We start from the raw sequence: 19,128 nt of genomic DNA on the forward strand, positions 1-19,128 counted from the left end.
CTTCAAGTTCATCCTGTTCCCGATCACCCCTCCTGTTGACGTGATCCATTTCATCAAGTTCTCAAATCCAAAGCCCAAGTCAGCCTTAAGCCCTCCCTCCTGTCCCAGCTCCAGACCACTGGGCAGAAGCAGGCACTACTGTTTCTCTGACCCAAAGACACACCTCACTCGGCCTATCCACCACCATGGTGCCTCCCTGATTCTACTCACCCTGCCCCATCTGTTCTCTGAAAGGGAGTGGTCTCTAGGAAGAGATCTGTCCGGCTCCGCTGTGCACACGTATGTGCAACATACATCACACATGCACACATACCCATGCACTCACAGCACCAACAATTACACACACACACACAGCACTTGCACACTACATGTGCATACACAGGGGTACATACATACCCCACAGCACATGCATGCATGCATCACTTGCACACCTGTACCCATGCATGCATCTTGCCTACGATTACACAATGGTAAATACACATGCACAGACCACTTACATATCGCATGTGTATACACATGGGTAAGCACATACCACACAGCATATGCACACATACATTACATGTGCACACATGTAGCCATGTAGGCATAGCACACACACCAATTCTCCACTTGAAACCCTCCCACACCTTTTGCAGCCAACCTGCTGACTGCCTGCCCACCACCTGGTCCCCTCTTCCTTGCTAACAGATCACTTCTCTTGGGCAGTGCACCACTTCATACAAAGTGTTTCCCTGCCTCCCTTCCAGACATGACCACGTGTCACACAATGAGGGAAAGAAGTTGCTGTCCATGCTTCCAGGAGAGCTCGCTAAGGGACACATTCAACGACGTGCATCTTTTTCCTGCCCTCATTCCTCTTGTCTGGAACATGGGCAGTACCAAGGATGGATGGATGGACCAGGATGAAAACTACATGCTGAAGAGGGCCAGGTGGACACACAGAGGACTAGGTTCTCCAGCACTGGCAACCGCTGCCCCTGGCCTGACCACTGCCCTGTTCTGTTCCTGTCTGTGCCACTTGCCTGGTTACTGAGCCCCATCTTGACAGCCTCACAGCAAATCCTGCCAAGAGCCTCTCGATGCCCTGCCCACTGGCACACGCACTCGCCAGGTGACCGGTCCCAGGGCTCCCAGGAAGGCGGGGCTGCGTCTGTTGCTAACACAGCGCATGGGGCTCCTTTCATCTCTCTCGATGAAGGGCAAGCAAGAAAAAGGTAAAAGAAGTGACTAAGTAAAGTCTGTACTTATTTAATAAGAAAATCGCTTCTTTAAAAAAATAACGTCTTTACATGCTGAGGTGTATGTAGTCAACGCGTGAGCTGAAAATAGATTCCCAGCAGGTTCTCCCTGTGATGAAAACTCCAAATGATGCAGGTCTCAAGATCCTGAGGTTAGGAGGCCACTCAGAGGCTCTCAGGTCTCGGTGAGGCACACAGCCAACAGCAGGCTGGCAGGTCCTGGCGTGTGTCATGGGCCAATTCCATTACGCTCTGGGGATGGCCCAGGCCTCAGTCACTATCACCATCCCCTTCACTGCCTTCCAAGGGGTTGGGGTCCTGCAGAGCAAGCAGACAGGAAAATGGCTGTGGGAGAGCATGCTGCCCGGGAGTGGGTACTTCCTCCCTGTAAAGAAGGCTGCCAGAGCTCAGGCTGACCCCTTGTCTTTCTCTTAACTGGTTCAAGAACATCTTTTTCTTTCCTGGCCACACCCACAACATGTGGAAATTCCCAAGCCAGGGACTGAACCCCCACACAGCAGCAACCCCCACACAGCAGTTGCTGTAATGACAATGCTGAATCCACTATGTTGAATCTGTCTTGAGGAGTTCCCATTGTGGCTCAGGAGTAATGAACTCGACTAGTATCCATGAGGACGTGGGTTCAATTCCTGGCCTCGCTCTGTGGGTTAAGGATCCAGTGCTGCTGTGAGCTTTGGTGTAGGTTACAGACACGGCTTGGATCCTGAGTTGCTGTGGCTGTGGATAGGCTGGCAGCTGCAGCTTCAATTCAACCCCTAGCCTAAGAACTTCCATATGCCGTGGGTACAGCCCTAAAAAGACAACAGACAAACAAAATACCTGTCTTGTATAGGAAAGCTGGGGGCTGGGGACAAGAGGTGAGAGGGACGGGGTCTTCACTGGGCTCCTTCAAATCCCCTGAGGTGCAATGACCTTGGGGACTTAAAGTTGGGCTACTGCAAAACTGAACTGGACAAGTAGAAGCCCCTCAGCAGTATGTAGAGATGGTAAATCGTCAGGACCCTCTATTGGTTGGGAATCAAACTGGGGACAAAGTTTGGGCCCCAGGTCAAATCTGTACATGTGCTCCATTTGGCCTCACAGTGCTTGGGAAAATAACTGTCAACATTTAAAGAGTGGCAGGGAGTTCCCGTCGTGGCACAGTGGTTAACGAATCCCGACTAGGAACCATGAGATTGCGGGTTCGATCCCTGGCCTTGCTCAGTGGGTTAACGATCCGGCGTTGCCATGAGCTGTGGCATTGCAGGTGCAGCTCGGATCCCGCGTTGCTGTGTCTCTGGTGTAGGCTGGTGGCTACAGCTCCAATTGGACCCCTAGCCTGGGAACCTCCATATGCCGTGGGAGCGGCTCAAGAAAACGCAAAAAGACAAAAAAAAAAAAAAAAAAGAGTGGCACATTTCACAAGTTTCTGGGTAGCCCAGCGGGTTAAGGATCTGGTGTTGTCATTACTGTGGCACAGGCTCCATCCCTGGCCTGGAACTTTCACATGCCACAGGCAGAGCCAAAAAAAAAAAAAAAGAGTGGACTATTTCACATATAATTCTGCAATGCCAGGTCCTCTTGAGAAAATTTAAGCTCTGACAACACCTGTGGCCCCCTTCCACAAGTGGTGCTGAGCTGCACTAGCCCCTTCAGGTGGATCAAGAGCTCTCCTGTTTGTCACAGTCTCCACCAATCCCTATGGCGTCCCTGACGTTACCTGCCATTCACCACTCGACCTGCACTCCTGCTTTTCTTACACCTGGCCCACCTCGCTTATTTCCCTTACCTGTATGCACTTGAGGTCACAAGCAAGGTGTGCAGGAAGGACAGTGCTTTTCTGGATATCTAGCTATTGGGAAGAAATCTCAGAGCCCCAGGGAGAATCCCACCCTTGGAAAGCCAGCTGGGCCAGCAAGAGAACATGGGTTTTGGGGACTTCTCTCACCTCAGGGTAAAGAACTGAGAGCTAAAGTAAGATATTAACTGTTAGCTACAACACCACAAATCATGGCTGTTCTTCTAAAATAAGGTTGGCAGTTAACTAACAGATGCGTGACACCTTGACCTGGGTCCTACTAAGAGTAGGGAAGGGAGGCACGCCTGGCCCCTGTGCTCATGGAGCAGAGCCACCTGACCAGCGGGGCTCTGGGGAGGCTGGTCCAGAAGCAGAGTCTAGGTGCAGCCTGTGCCCCCTCTGGGGCAGAGAGGAGCACTGCAGGCCTGCATAGGAAAGCCACTCAGAGAGGGCGAGGGAATACCACCTGGCTGCTCAGCATACCGGGGGCCTCCCCTCAAGTGACCCTGAGTTCTGGGGCCAGATACGTGCCAAATGACCAGCAACGTCAGCCAGAGAAGGACAACCTACTGGCATCTCCACCTCAAGAATGGGAAGATGGGTCACGGAACATGTCCCTCACCCAGAGTCACTAAGTGCATGGCAGGGGGTAAGTGCCAGGATGCTGGCCACCAGGTCCAATGCCCTAACTCTGCTCCTCCCACTGGTGTGACCCTGGGGGAGTGGTGCATCTCTTGGTAACTCAGCTTGCTCAAGACAAAGGACACAATGACAAAGGGGGCAGAGTGGGCTAGAAGCTTAGCCATGACAATGATGGATATAGATGGCACTTGCCTGAGTTCCTAGAAGGGCCAGCCCCAGCCCCCATGGTCCCCACCCCCCAACACTATGACCCCCCTAGTCCCCCTGGCCCCCCTGACCCCCAGCCACCCAAGGCCCCAGCCCCACCTTGGAGCCCAGGCCAGCCGCCTCCTGGGCGGTGGCGCTGAAGTTGTGCATGGGCAGGGTGCTCAGCCACTGGGCCATGGACTTCTCGTGGCGCTCGGTGCTAATGATCGTGGGGTAGATGTGCTGCTCCTTGAAGGCCATGACCTCCGCCTCCTCCCGTGCCCAGTCCAGTGGCTCGTGTACCCCATCGTGGCCGAAGCGCTGGTTGTACTTCTCGAAGTGCACCCTCTCCAGGACCAGGCCAAGCCCTGGCGCCTTGGGCACGTCCACCTTCGCCTCCCCCCAGCTGCGCTCCAGCACGCTCTCGGGCGCGTAGCCCTTGATGATGGCCACCACCAGGCCCACCATCTTCCGGATCTGATGCGTCATGAAGCTCTGGCCCTTGACCTTGATCACTGCGAACTCCATGCCCTCACGCACGAAGGGCTCCTCGCAGAACATGTCGAGGATGTAGCGCCGGGCACTGGGCTCCCGTGGCCCCTTCTGTGAGGTGAAGTTATGGAAGTTGTGGGTGCCCTTATAGCAGGCAAGGAGCCGGTTCACACGCTGCAGCGTCTCTGTGCTCAGCCGGTACGTCTCGTCCTGCACATCATGGTCCTTGTGGGCGAAAGCGAACGTGGGCAGCATGTAGAAGTAGGTCCTGGCATCGCACTTGTTCTTAGAGTTGAAGCCGCCTGTGACCCTCTTCAGTCCTGGGGAGAGGGGAGTCAATGAGGAGATGCTGACAGTGCCCCGCCTGGGGCTGGGAGACCCGGATTCTAGGCACTGAGCCCTCAAGCCCTCCAGATGCTCAAGCTCAGAGCCAAACCAACCCGCACAAAAACACAGGCTCTTGTTAAAACCCAGGGTGGGCAAAGGTGTTGGACATCCTGACGCTGGCATGACCGGGCACAGCTGCCACACAGGCACACATGCACCAGACGGTGACTGTGACCCGGAACCCGAGTGTCAGAAGTCATCCTACAGTTGAGGCCAGAGGCAGCAGACAGTGAGTTCAATAGCAGAAAAAGTGGGAAACAAAAAGTCCAAAGGGAGGAAAATGACAGGTTCTAGATATTTGTAGAATGAGGCTGGAGGCAGCCCCTGGAGACAAGATGGCATGTCTCTAGGAATGAAGACCACACCTTTGGGTGCCGACTGGACAGAGCAGGTACTCAACAAATATGTTAACTAGTAGGTGGGAATAAAAGCAAAATGGAGAACTACAGGGAGTTTCATTGTGGCTCAGTGGAAATGAACCCAACTAGTATCCACAAGGATGCAGGTTCAATCCCTGGCCTTGTTCAGTGGGTGAAGGATCCAGTGTTGCCATGAGGTGTGGTGTAGGTCGCATACATGACTTGGATCTGGCGTTGCTGTGGCTGTGGTGTAGGCGGGCAGCTGCAGCTCTGATTCAACCCCTAGCCTGGGAACTTCCATATGCCATAGGTGTGGCCCTAAAAAGCAAAAAAAAAAAAAAAAAAAAAACGAAAAAAAAACTAACCTATACGCAGAGGAATTCTCTTTGTGAAAAGAATGCAAACATATGGATTATGTCTGTATTTATATAGAAAATTTCTAAAAGAATCCCAAGACCTGTTAGCGGGGGTGACTTCCAGAGCTGGAGACCAATAAGCGCTCTCTGTGCCCCTGGACACTAGGTGCCGTGTGGCTGTCCTCACGTTAAAGTCACGACCTGAGGCTGAGGGTCCATCTCATGAGCAGTGACAGAGGCCAAGTCTGGCTCCATACTTACAGGATTGGATTTGAATCCTGCCCTTCTCAGCAGCCAGGCAGGAACACACACCCCTGCCCTGGGGCTGCCTGTTCAAGGCCGCCTCCACACCCTCCCTGTTTCTGTCTCTGCTATGTGTTTGATTTGGGGTAATCTTATTTTTTTTGTCTGCATTAAGAATTCAATTCCACACTCCCTAATGTCATACATAAAAATAAACTCAAAATGGATTAAAGACCTAGATATAAGACTAGACACTATAAAACTTAGAGGGAAACAAAGGCCAAACACTCTGACATCTTCTCAGATCCACCTCTTAGAGTAATGACAGTAAAAGCAAAAATAAACAAATGGGACCTAATCAAACTTAAAAGCAAAGGAAACCCTAAACAAAACAAAAAGACAGCCCACAGAATGGAATTAATCTCCACAATTTATAAACACCTTGTGCAGCTCCATACCAAAAAAAACAAGCAACCCCATCAAAAAATGGGCAGAAAATCTAAACAGACAGTTCTCCAAAGAAGACATACAGTTGGCCAAAAAACACATGAAAAGATGTTCAACATCACTCATTATCAGAGAAATGGAAATCAAAACCACTCTGAGGTACCACCTTACACCAGCCAGAATGGCCATCATCAAAAAGTCTACAAACAATAAGTGCTAGAGAGAGCGTGGAGAAAAAAGAACCCCAGTACACTGTTGGTGGGATTGTAAATTGGTGCAACCACTGTGGAAACAGTATGGAGATTCCTCAGAAAACTAAAAAGAGAACCATCATTTGATCCAGCAATCCCACTCCTGGGCATCTACCCAGAGAAAACCATGACTCGCAAAGACACAGGTACTCCAATGTTCACTGCAACACTGTTTTCAATAGCCAAGACTTGGAAACAACCTAAATGCCATCGACAGAGGAGTGGATCAAGAAGATGTGGTACATATACACAATGGAATACTACTCAGCCATTAAAAGGAATGAAATACCAGCATTTTAGCAACATGGATGGACCTAGAAATTATCATGCTAAGTGAAGTCAGCCATACAATGAGACACCAACATCAAATGCTTTCACTGACATGTGGAATCTGAAAAAAGGACAGACTGAACTTCTTTGCAGAACAGATGCTGACTCACAGACTTTGAAAAACTTATGGTCTCCGAAGGAGACAGTTCAGGAGGTGGGGGGATCCACTGGGGTTGTGGAATGGAAATCCTATAAAGTAAGATTGTGATGATCATTGTACAACTATAAATGTAACAAATTCATTGAGTAATAAAAAATTAAAAATAAATTAAAGGAGTTCCCGTTGTGGTGCAGTGATTAACTAATCCGACTAGGAACCATGAGGTTGCGGGTTCGGTCCCTGCCCTTGCTCAGTGGGTTAAGGATCTGACGTTGCCGTGAGCTGTGGTGTAGGTTGCAGACGCAGCTCTGATCCAGCATTGCTGTGGCTCTGGAGTAGGCCGGTGGCTGCAGCTCCGATTCAACCCCTAGCCTGGGAACCTCCATATGCCGCGGGAGCAGCCCAAGAAATAGCAAAAAAAAAAAAAAAAAATTAAAAAAAAAAGTCAATTCCATCGGAGTCCCCTTCATGGCTCAGCAGTTAACGAACCTGACTAGGATCCGTGAGTTAGATCCTTGGCCTCACTTAGTGGGTTAAGGATCCAGCATTGCCATGAGCTGTGGTATAGGTTGCAGACTTGGCTTGGATCTGGCGTTGCTGTGGCTATGGCGTAGGCTGGCAGCTGCAGCTCCGATTGGACCCTTAGCCTGGGAGCCTCCATATGCCACCGGGGCAGCCCTAAAAAAGCAAAAAAAAAAAAAGAATTCCATCAACACTGAGCATCACAAGTGTGCTTTGTGAGCATATTTCCCTGGTGCAGAACACAACTGCCAAGCGAAGAGTGAAAAACGCTGGCAGAAGACCGCACTGCTGGGCCGTTAATGAGGGAAACGGCCTTGTTGTATCACGTTAGGATAAGTAGTGCTTAGGGCTGAAAGAATTGTGTAGGGCGTGGTATTGTTTTAGCAGGGCTGGGGACTAACCCATGACACACGTTAGAATAATTCATATTTCTTGAGGAAGCAAATGGTAAAGAGGCAATAAATACGACTTTAAGGAGCTTCCATTGTAGCTCAGCAGGTTAAGAACTGGACGAGTATCCATTTGGATGTGGGTTCAATCCCTGGCATCACTCAGTGGGTTAAAGATCCAGCATTACCATGAGCTATGGCATAGGTCACAGACGTGGCTTGGTTCTGGCATTGCTGTGGCTGTGGCATAGGCTGGTAGCTATAGCTCCAATTCCACTCCTAACACAGAAACTTCCATATGCCTTGGGTGCAGCCCTAATAAGAAAAAAAAAGGATTTCAAGAGGATTTACTCCAGGAGGAGGTTTTCAGAATGGAATTATCCTCAAGAGGCAGAGAAAGACCACAGTACAATAAATGTGGCCCAGGAACTTCCACATGTTGTGGGCGGGGCCAAAATAAATAAATAAAACTTTGTTATACTAAAAATGAATTCAATAGTGCACCAAGTGGAGTTCCTGTCGTGGCGCGGTGGTTAACGAATCCGACTAGGAACCATGAGGTTGCGGGTTCGATCCCTGGCCTTGCCCAGTGGGCCAACGATCTGGCATTGCCGTGAGCTGTAGTGTTGGTCACAGACGCTGCTCAGATCCCACATTGCTGTGGCTGTGGTGTAGGCCAGCAGCTACAGCTCCGATTAGACCCCTAGCCTGGGAACCTCCATATGCCTCAGGAGTGGCCCTAGAAAAGACAAAAAAAAAATAGTGGACCAAGTATCCAACAACAAGGGTTGTGACTTTGAAGTCAGAATCCTATTTATGGGAGTTTCCTTTGTGGCACAGTGGAAACAAATCTAATATCCATGAGGATGTGGGTTCAATCCCTGGCCTCCATCCGAGGGTCAGGGATCTGGCACTGCCATTGCCAGGAGCTGAGGTGTGTAGGTCGAAGATGCAGCACGGATCCCACATTCTCATGGCTATGGTGTAGGCCAGCAGCTGTACCTTCTATTCAATCCCTAGCCCGGGAACTTCCTTCCATATACCACACGTGTAGCCCTAAAAAGCAAAAAAAGAAAAAGAATCTTATTTATGCTGGAACCAAAAGTTCATGGCAGCTTTATCTGTAACAGCCCCAAGCTGGAAGCATGTCTCCCCCACCACCACCAAATGTAAACTTGTAGAATGAAAAACCAGGTAAACCAGTAAACTTGTAGAATGAAAAACCAGGCCACAGTGGAAAGGAATAAACTAGCCACACACCACAACGTGCGGGAATCTTTAACCAGGCTCAATGCAAAGAACAAAACCATTTTTTTTTTTTCATGGCCAAACCCAGAGCATATGGAAGTTCCCAGATCAGGGACTGAATCCAAACCATACCTGGGACCTACACTACAGCTGCAGCAATGCCACATCCTTTAACCCACTGCACCAGACCAGATATTGAACCCGCACCTCTGCAGCAACCCAAGGCGCTGCAGTCAGATGCTTAACCCACTGTGCCATGGTGGGAACTCCTTGAAACCTTTTAATTGTATAATTAAATATGCAGTTTGTTATACACCGATTATATTTCAATTGTAAAAAGCATTAAGGGAGTTACTGTTGTGGCTCTGCGGATTAAGAACCTGACTAGTAGAGTTCCCATCGTGGTGCAGCAGAAACAAATCCAACTAGGAACCATGAGGTTTCAGGTTTGATCCCTGGCCTCACTCAGTGGGTTAAGGATCCGGTGTTGTCCTGAGCTGTGGTGTAGGTCGCAGACACGGCTTGGATCCACCTTTGCTGTACCTCTGGCATAGGCCAGCGGCTACAGCTCTGACTGGACCCCTGGCCTGGGAACCTCCACATGCCACAGATGCAGCCCTAAAAGACAAAAAAAAAAGAACGTGACTGGTATCCATGAGGATGCGGGTTTGATCCCTGGCCTCCCTCAGTGGGTTAAGGATCTGGCAAATGTAGCTCAGACCTGGCATTGCCAGGGCTGTGGAGCTGGCCAGCAACTGCAGCTCTGATTCGACTCCTAGCCTGATAACTGCCATATGCCGCAGATGCAGCCCTTTAAGAAAAAAACATGAAAAAGCATTTGGGAGTCCCCTGGTGACCTAGCAGTTAAGGATCTGGCATTGTCACTGCTGTGGTGTGGGGTCAATCCCCAGCCTGGGAACTTCCGCATGCCAAAAAAACAAAAACAAAACAAAACAAAACACCTTTTTTAAACTGGCTGCTTACAAGAGAACAGTAACAATGCAGCATGGGGGCTATGACATAGGGAGACATAAAATACCTACCCACAAGAGCCGAAGAGGTGCTAGTGGGTGTCTGCAGGTATTAGACATACACCAAGTGGCCTGGCTCCACTTGAAGGAGGCTGTAGTAAGTGAGCAATGGATGCTTTAACACAGGACCTGGCAAATAATAACCAAAACCATGGGCTTTTTTGGTTTTCTTTTGTCGTTTTAGGGCCACATTTGCGGCATATGGAAGTTCTTAGGCTAGGGGTCTAATCGGAGTTGTAGCTGCCAGCCTGTGCCACAGCCACAGCAACAAGGGATCTGAGCCATGTCTGCAACCCACATCACAGCTCATGACAACACCGGATCTTCAACCCACTGATTGAGGTCAGGGATCCAACCTGCATCCTCATGGATACTGGTCAGGTTCGTTACCGCTGAGCCACAACAGGAAGGAACTCTGAAACAGTGGTTTTATTTAATTTAATTAATTATATATTTATTTATTTATTTATTTATTTATTTTTGTCTTTTTAGGGCCGAAACATATGGAGGTTCCCCGGCTAGGGGTCTAATCGAAGCTGTAGCTGCCGGCTTAAACCGGAGCCACAGCAATACCAGATCCGAGACACCTCTGTGACCTACACCATAGCTTATGGCAATGCTGGATCCTTAACCTACTAATCGAGGCCAGGGATCGAACCCGAAACCTCACGGTTCCTAGTCGGATTCATTTCCACTGAGCCACGATGGGAACTCCCAAAAGGGTGGTTTAAAAAAAAAAAAAAAATGAACAACAAGCAACACAGACAACAGCCAAAAATATTTTACTACCTAACCCTTTGCAGAAAAAGCCAAAAAAAAAATTAAAATTAAAAAAAGAGACAAAAGAAGTTAAAAAAAAAAAAGAGAAAGAAACAGAAAAGGTTTGCTGACCCTTGCTTTAAACTCTAAAGCAATCACTAAAAAAAACCATAGTGAGTCACAGATAATAAGCTAACCAAGGCAATTAAATGTAATTACAAAAATATCAATTAATCCAAAAGGAAGGTAGAAAAAGGGGAAAAAAGGATAGGACAAAGAGAAACAGAAGCAAGAAGAGCCACACCCAGCCATCCCAATACCACATTAATGAAGAACGCTATAAATATGTCACCTAAAAGGCAAAGAGAGTCAGGAGTTCCCATCGTGGCACAGTGGTAACAAATCCGACTAGGCACCATGAGGTTGCAGGTTTGATCCCTGGCCTCGCTCAGTGGGTTACGGATCTGGCATTGCCGTGAGCTCTGGTGTAGGTCACAAACACAGCTCAGATCCCAAATTGCTGTGGCATAGAAAGACAGCTGTAGCTCCGATTAGACCTCTAGCCTGGGAACCTCCATATGCCGCAGGTGCGGCCCTAAAAAGCAAAAATAAATAAATAAATAAAAACAAAAAAAGTTAAAAGAAAAAGGCGAAGAGAGTCAGAATGGAATTTTTTAAAAAGAAGACCTAGAAATCTCATTATTGGGACTCTCTCAAAAGAGAATAATTGTCCCTGCTTTAACTCTATAAAATCTGGACTTTCATATCCAAGCATCTGGTCAAAACGAGGCACATGCAGCACCGAAATGTTGTACCAATGGCCTTTCAAAGTCTGTCTATCCAGCTGTGCCCCTTTCTGAAGGAGGCAGGAATACTGAACTCTTTTTACAGATGATGGACAACCACTCCCACCAACTGCCAAGCAATCACACTGTGTCTTCTCTCCATACCAGAGAAATCTGGTGAAAAGGCGTTTCACCAGCAAGCCTGGTCACCACTGGGCATGCAGCCCCTGCGCTGCAAGACTTACCCAGGATCCGAATGTGAGAAGGAAGGTGACTGTTGATCTTTTCTAAAATGTCATCAATCAGCCACACCTTCAGGGACACGACCTGGCCAGCCGCAGACACACCCTGCAAAGGAAGCATATGCGGGAGGGCCAGCTGGGGCCTTGCTCTTCGGGCACAACGCTCTACAGGCTGGTCTCTTCAGCAGAAGGACCAGCACACCCTACATCCTTCCATGGAGGAATTCTACTTTTAGAAACGTGTCTGAAGTGAATAATCAGATATAAGAACAGCTCTCTATATCCCAAGAGCTTAAGTACACCACAACCTTCAAAATATTACGTACACCAGGGAACGAATATGTGACATCATGCAGATACGAAATAAAAGTCCCACCTTGGATGTGACTCTCAGGACTTATGAAAAAAAGAAAATGCAACTTAGAGGACAAAACTCTGGGACAGAGCAAGGAAGAGGTTGCCACCTAAGTCAAAAGAGCAGTTCCTTTGCAGGGATGGGGTGCTGGTTAAGCAAGGAAAACTGATCAAGCTCTGTGCTTAGCGTGAGCACACTTTACCATTTGTACATTATACCTTTCTTCCAAAAGGGAGTTTTCATCAATATGGCAGCAAGGTCTGGGGAAGGGGAGTGGTGTGATGGGGTGGACAAGGAGGGCTCCTGAAATGTGGGCAGAGTCCCATGTTGACCTGAGTGGAGATTACCCAGGTGTCTGCTGTAGAATCATCTGTTCTACTTTATGCTGACCCTGCATGCACCTTTCTACTCACTACAATCACATTTCCTAAAAAGGTTTTTTTGTTCATTTTGCAGGGGGTCGGGGAAGGGTCCCACAGCATGTAGAAGTTCTGGGGCCAGGGAATGAACCCTCACCACAGCAGTGACAATGCTGGGTCCTTAACCCACTGAGCCATTAAGGAACTCCGGGATTTGTTTAAATATATGCAAGGTAATAGAACACCATGTAATACAAGTAATATACCTACCAAAAATCCTTTTTGGCCTGAATCCAGTCATAAGAACAATCAAATACACATTGAGGACATCTGTCAGAATAATTGGCCTGAACTGTCCAAAAACATCATTTCAGGAAAAACAAAAAGGAGGCAAGAAGACCATTTTAGGAAACTCAAAAGACATGGCAACTAAATGCAATCACTGACCCTTGGTTAGATACTGGGCCAATACCAAAAATCAAGGCATATTAGAAATGATATGTCAGGAGTTCCTGTCATGGCTTAGCGGAAACGAATCTGACTAGGAACCATGAGGTTGCAGGTTGGTTCCCTGGCCTCCTCAATGGCCTAAGGATCCGGCGTTGCCGTGAGCTGTGGTGTAGGTCGCAGACGTGGCTCGGATCCCACATGCTGTGCGCTGGCATAGGCCGGCGGCTACAGCTCCGATTCGACCCCTAGCCTGGGAACCTCCATATGCCGCGGGAGCGGCCCAAGAAATAGCAAAAAGACAAAAAAAAAAAAAAAAAAAAAAAAGATCTGGTGCTGTCACTGCAGTAGCTCTGGTCGCTGCTGTACTGCAGATTCCTTCCCTGGCCCTGGAACATTCACATGCTGTGTGCGCAGCCAAAAAAAAAAAATTGTAAATAAAAAAATAAAAATAAAGGGGACAAGGATCTTTTAGGTATGATGAAAATGTTCTGTGACTGACTGTAATGATGGCTGCACAACTCTGAGAAAACACTAGATCCAATGAATTATACTCTTTAAATGGGCAAAATATATGGGAGTGAATCATAGCTCAATAAAGCCTTTTTTTAAATCTTTCTTTTTTTTTTCTTTTTGGTCTTTTTAGGGCTGCACTTGCAGCATATGGAAGTTCCCAGGCTAGGAGTCAAATCGGAGCTATAGCTGCTGACCTACACCACAGCTCACAGCAACGCCAGATCCTTAACCCACTAAGTGAAGCCAAGGATCGAACCATATCCTCATGGATACTAGTCAGATTCTTAACCTGATAAGCTATAATGGAAACTCCCTCATGAATCATTTTTTACGTTGATTACACGTTTAAATAAGACTATCTTGATATACTAAATTAAATAAAATTGATCGTGCAAACCTGTTCCATCTGTTTCCTTTTCCCTTTTGACTGTAGCTACTAAAAAATTTAACATCACACCCACTGGTGGGCCTCTGCAGCCACATGGTCCAACCTGTATCACAAGCCTGAGACAGAGGGATCTAAGGCAGGTGTTGTGGCCACCCTGCCATCTGCAAGAGCGACAGAGGAGAAAGCTCAGACCACGAGGACACAAGGTCCTGTGGCAGAGAGCACATGACTCTAGCCTCACCTGGGCCAGAAATGCCCAGGCTTCTTGGTCACACATGGCAACAACTTTTTTTCCAATTAGACTAGTTTGATTTGTGCCTCTGTCATTCGTAACCAAAAGAATCCTTTTTTTTTTCTTTTTTGGCTGCCCCACAACATATGGAGTTCCCAGGCCAGGAATCAAATCTGAGCCATAGTTGCAACCTACACCGCAGTTACAACAACACTGGGTCCCTTAACCCACTGTGCTGGGCCAGGGATCAAACCTGCTTCCTGCTGCTGCAGAGATGCTGCCAATCCCGTCGTGCCACAGGGGGAACTCCCACAACCAAGTGAATCTTGTCAGATCAAGATGCTTAGATGGAAAGTGGGACAAGAGTAAACAGAAAACACAGACTAGCGGGTTCCATGCTGCTCACACCTGTGAGAGGCAGGGAAACTGCCTACCTTGTCAGTCCTGGCGCAGCGCTGGAAGGACATTTTCCTCATGTCTTCCCCGTGATTCTCAGGAATACAACCCGACCGGACCAGGGCGGACACCAGGTCATCTTCAATGGTCTTGAATTGTGAGGACCCAACATTCCTCTGAGAAAAAGAGAAAAAAAATTGCTTTTCACTCGGCCACTACCCACAAGTAAGAGACGCTGGGCCGGGGCTGGGCCGGGGAGGGGCATGTGCTGTGGGTCCATACCCGGCAGCACAGGGACCACACCTGTGGGCATGGAGAGACTCTGCAGTTATCTCCTGTCCCACAGGAAGTAGGAGAGCCACCTGAGGGTGCCCACAGTCCTAGAAACTCCTCACCCTGGGCAGCCAACAGAAGGCATCACCTGAGACATCACCCCCCTGCCCTAGCTGGTCAGATGAGAAACCATCACCGCTCCTGCTGGAGACACCTCATCTGTCTGCAGCATCTGGTTAAAAAAGGAGCCTTCCCTCATCACCCCAGGGACCCTTTCCCTCTTTACTGCAGGCAGTGGGCCCCTATGCTAAAGGAGGAAGCCACTCAGGGTACTGCCAGCACCCAATGCGGCAGGGACATGCTGTGAGAATGGAATCCTAGTCTGGGACCTGCATGACCCTATGACATCACCGAGATCACCAGTCCGACCTTCTCAAAGAAAACCTTTCCAACACAAAGGACACAGGCCTACAAGCACTTCACCCAGAGTCACCACAGCAGGGGTGTGTGTGTGGGTGGGGTGTTCTTCCCAAAGGCTGCCTTACAGTTCCCACTGCAACTCAAGTCCCCTCTGTTAGTCAGCAAGAAGTTATAAATGTTCCTCAAGTGATCACAATGGATATTAAGAAACAGGGATAACAATCCTTCCACATATCTCAACTTGTCCTTCTGTCGGCCCTGTGAATTACTGTCACTGTCACCCCTCAGTCCCCTAATGGGGAAACTAGGGCAAAGAGAAGATGGTGAGACACAGGCAAAATTCTCAAGACAGTGCATAAGGCGAAAATGCATGAAATCAAAACCATCCTCAAAAAGCATTTAAACATACACAAAGGAGCACAGGTAACTTAGATTGAAGCAGTGATTCCGCCCGTTGTCACACTTTACCAGTAGTCATCAAATTGGTCTCATGGTCTCATTTTTTAAACTTTTTTTGCTTTTAGGGCCACACCTGCAGTATATGGAAGTTCCCAGGCTAGGGGTCGAATGGGAGCTGCAGCTGCAGCTGCCTCCCTACACCACAGCCACAGCTATGTGGGATCCAAGCTGCATCTATGACCTACACCAACAGCTTAGGGCAATGCCAGATCCTTAACCCCGTGAGAATGGCCAGGGATCGAACCCGCATCCTCATGGATACTAGTTGGGCTCATTACCGCTGAGCCACAATGGGAACTTCTGCAACCTATACTTTAAAAATATAAAATAGGGAGTTCCCGTCGTGGCGCAGTGGTTAACGAATCCGACTAGGAACCACGAGGTTGCGGGTTCGGTCCCTGCCCTTGCTCAGTGGGTTAAGGATCCGGCGTTGCCGTGAGCTGTGGTGTAGGTTGCAGACGCGGCTCGGATCCCGCGTTGCTGTGGCTCTGGCGCAGGCCGGTGGCTACAGCTCCGATTCAACCCCTAGCCTGGGAACCTCCATATGCCGCGGGAGCGGCTCAAGAAATAGCAACAACAACAACAACAACAAAAAAAAAAGACAAAAAGACAAAAAAAAAAAATATATATATATATATAAAATAGGATACAAAGTATCTTATTACTATTATTATTCATAATAAAGGTTATGCTAGCACAGGTAAGGTTGGACATTATTTTCTTAAACTTCCATTTCAGTTAGATGCGCTACATAGCCATGGACCCTTTCCTGTGAGTCAAGCTTAAAGAAGTTTAATAACAAGGAACTAGGAGTGCCGATTTTGGCTCAGGGGTAACAAGCCTGACTAGTATCCATGAAGACGCAGGTTTGATCCCTGGCGTTGCTCAGTGGGTTAAGGATCCTGCATTGCCGTGGCTATGGTGTAGGCAGGCAGCTACAGCTCAGATTCTACCCCTAGCTTGGGAACTTCCATATGCCAAGGGTGTGGCCCTAAAAAGAGAGGGGGGGAAAAAAAAAAAAGGAACTGAAGTTCAAGGGCCACAGTGCTGAACACGAGGAACAAGAAGAAAGTTTATGTGCATCTGTTGGGGCACCTGGACCCTCCTGCATTTCAGGAAAGGACCACAGGGCTAGGCTGGGCAGGGGACTCTAAAGTGCCTGCACACCCACTGTCACTGTCACCCACCTTAGCAAATCTAACAAAGAGTAACAGCTGCCACTTCTCAGCCTCGCTTGCACTGTCCTGGGTTTGAGTGTCCAGTATGGGTCAGCCTAGTGAATCTTTTCACCCTATGAAGTCAGTACTACGATTATCCCCATCTTAAATATGGGGAAACAAGAAGTTCCCTTGTGGGACAGCAGGTAAGTATCAGTGTTGTCACTGCAAAAGCCCAGGTCACTGCTGTGGCGCTGGTTTGAGGCCTGAGAATTTTTCTTTCTTTCTTTTTTTTTTTTTTTTTTTTTGTCTTTTTGCCTTTTCTAGGGCCGCTCCTGCGGCATATGAAGGTTCCCAGGCTAGGGGTCTAATCGGAGCTGTAGCCACAATGGGAACTCCGAGGCCTGAGAATTTCTGCATGCCTTGGGTGTGGCCAAAAAAACTGATGGGGAAATGAGGGAGTTCCCTGGTGGTCTAGTGGTTAGGACTTGGCACTTTCAATGCTGCAGCCCAAGTTCAATCTCTGGTCTGGTAACTAAGATCCCACTGCACATCATTGCCAAGAAAAAAAAGGGGGGGGAGTTCCCACTGTGGCTCAGCGGTTAGTGAACCCACCTAGGATCCATGAGGATGTGGGTTCAATCCCTGGCCTCACTCAGCCAGTTAAGGATCTTAAGGATCTGGCGTTGCCATGAGTTGTGGTGTAGGTCGCAGACGTGGCTTGGATCTGGCATTGCTGTGGCTCTGACGTAGGCCAGCAGGTGTCGCTCCAATTGGACCCCTAGCCTGTGAATCTCCATATGCTGAGGGTGAGGCCTTAAAAAAAAAAAAAAAAGGAAAGATGAGGAAACAAGGCACCCAGAGCCTCCAGTCACCTGCCCAAGGCCACACCGCTGGTCAGCAGCAGGGTTTGGCCCTTAACCACCTTGGGAGACCAGTGAATGCCCCTGGCAAGCATCCAAGAGATGCATGGAGAAAGCAGGGCTCAGAGCTGCTTCAATTCAAATATAAATCTTGCTTGGTGGGACCCACATGATAACTCTGAAAAGCAGGTGAAGAATGAGACTCTGCCTTCTCCCACCTCCTGAGATGCCTCAGCGAATAACCGTGACTCTGAGGTTCCTGCTGGAAGCACAGGGCAGCTGTGAGAGAAGCTGGAGCTGCCCAGGCCCTCAGCACACCCTTACCTGCATGCCATGGTAGCCCTTCCCGGAATAGGCCATGAGCAGAACAATCTTCCGCTTGGGCAGCTTCCTGCGCTGCTCCCCATCCTCGCTGCTCTTGAGCTTTTTTGCCTGCTGTTCTGTTTCCTCCCAGATCCTGGCAGCACCCTGCCAGCCACTCCGGGCCTTCTTGTCCTGTTCCTGCCCAGTCCCCACTGGCACCGGGGCCTCCCCATTCCCCGCCATGGGGGGCAAACTGAAAAGACAGGGGCGGGTGTGAGCAACACAGAAGGAAGGGCACAGGGAAGGAGTAATGGTGGCAGCATGGTCTGGTAAACTCCCTAGGCTGACCACCGAATTCAAATCCCAGCTGGGCGCTAACTGGAGACTTTGCCCAACCACCAACTTGGGCCTCGGTTTCACTGTCCGAGAAACGGAGCAATGACAGCACTATACGCGATTAGGACTTTTAGCGCTGGGCCGGGCATGCAGTCGGGCGTGCTACACCAGGGTCACGGACAAGTGCGCTGTCATTACCAGAGGAGGCGCGGTCCAAGGCGCGGGGTCCACGGTCCGCAGACTCTCCTTAGGGCCCAGGCCGCCGCCCACAGGTTGGGGAGCCCCATGCAGGGCCGAGAGTGGCGGGGGGCGGGGGGGGCACGCGCCCGACCCCTGACCTCCCCCTGGGCGCACCAGCCCGGGCCCTCTAAACCCCGACCTCCCCGCGGCCCCTACACACCAGCCCGGCCCTGCAGAACTCCGACCACCTCACCGCTCCAGCCCCGCCCTCTGAACTCTGACCTCCCCAAGACCCCTCACGCTCCAGCTCCGCCCCTCCTGAGCTCCAACCTCCTTCAGGACCCTCTCACACTCCAGTTCCGCCTGCGGATAACCTCCGACGTCCCCTGACCCCCAGGCTGACCTCTGACCTCCCAGTCCCTCCTGGTCCCCCTTGTCCTCTCGCTCGCCCGGCCGGCTTCCCCCCAGGAGTCGGTGAGACACCAAGCACCCACGCTGGGACCAGTGGGGCGCGCCCCGACCCAGCCCCACTCACGACGCTGCGGACTGAGCCCGAGCCGGACCACGTGGGAGAAGGCGGAAATGGAGCACACGGCCGGACGGTGGCCGGACGTGGACAAAAGTCCTTCTGGGCGAGGT

The 19,128-nt window shown here is 49.6% G+C and overlaps 1 protein-coding gene across 13 annotated transcripts; it reads right to left on the bottom strand.

Annotated features, from left to right (window-relative positions):
- Window positions 1-1,224: 1,224 nt before the first annotated feature.
- Window positions 1,225-19,065, bottom strand: PUS1 (pseudouridine synthase 1). 13 transcript variants are annotated; one of them, XM_084993533.1, is made up of 7 exons: window positions 19,025-19,065; window positions 17,995-18,226; window positions 14,537-14,674; window positions 11,809-11,911; window positions 10,032-10,148; window positions 3,985-4,676; window positions 1,225-1,556 (listed from the first exon to the last, which is right to left on the bottom strand). In XM_084993533.1, exons 6-7 carry the CDS (start codon window positions 4,609-4,611, stop codon window positions 1,509-1,511), a joined length of 675 nt encoding a protein of 224 aa, XP_084849659.1. In that variant the 5' UTR covers window positions 4,612-4,676; window positions 10,032-10,148; window positions 11,809-11,911; window positions 14,537-14,674; window positions 17,995-18,226; window positions 19,025-19,065; the 3' UTR covers window positions 1,225-1,508. The 13 variants fall into 13 exon arrangements, with proteins under 13 accessions (XP_084849659.1, XP_084849657.1, XP_084849655.1 ...); XM_084993531.1 differs by having other exon boundaries at window positions 18,893-19,065; XM_084993529.1 differs by having other exon boundaries at window positions 3,985-8,796; window positions 18,893-19,065.
- Window positions 19,066-19,128: the final 63 nt, after the last annotated feature.

Source organism: Sus scrofa, chromosome 14 (genome assembly GCF_054392235.1).
Source record: "Sus scrofa isolate SSC_HxYL_T2T_F1_AM1 chromosome 14, Sscrofa_HxYL_maternal_Yorkshire_Landrace_v2.0, whole genome shotgun sequence".
Taxonomy (NCBI): domain Eukaryota; kingdom Metazoa; phylum Chordata; class Mammalia; order Artiodactyla; family Suidae; genus Sus; species Sus scrofa.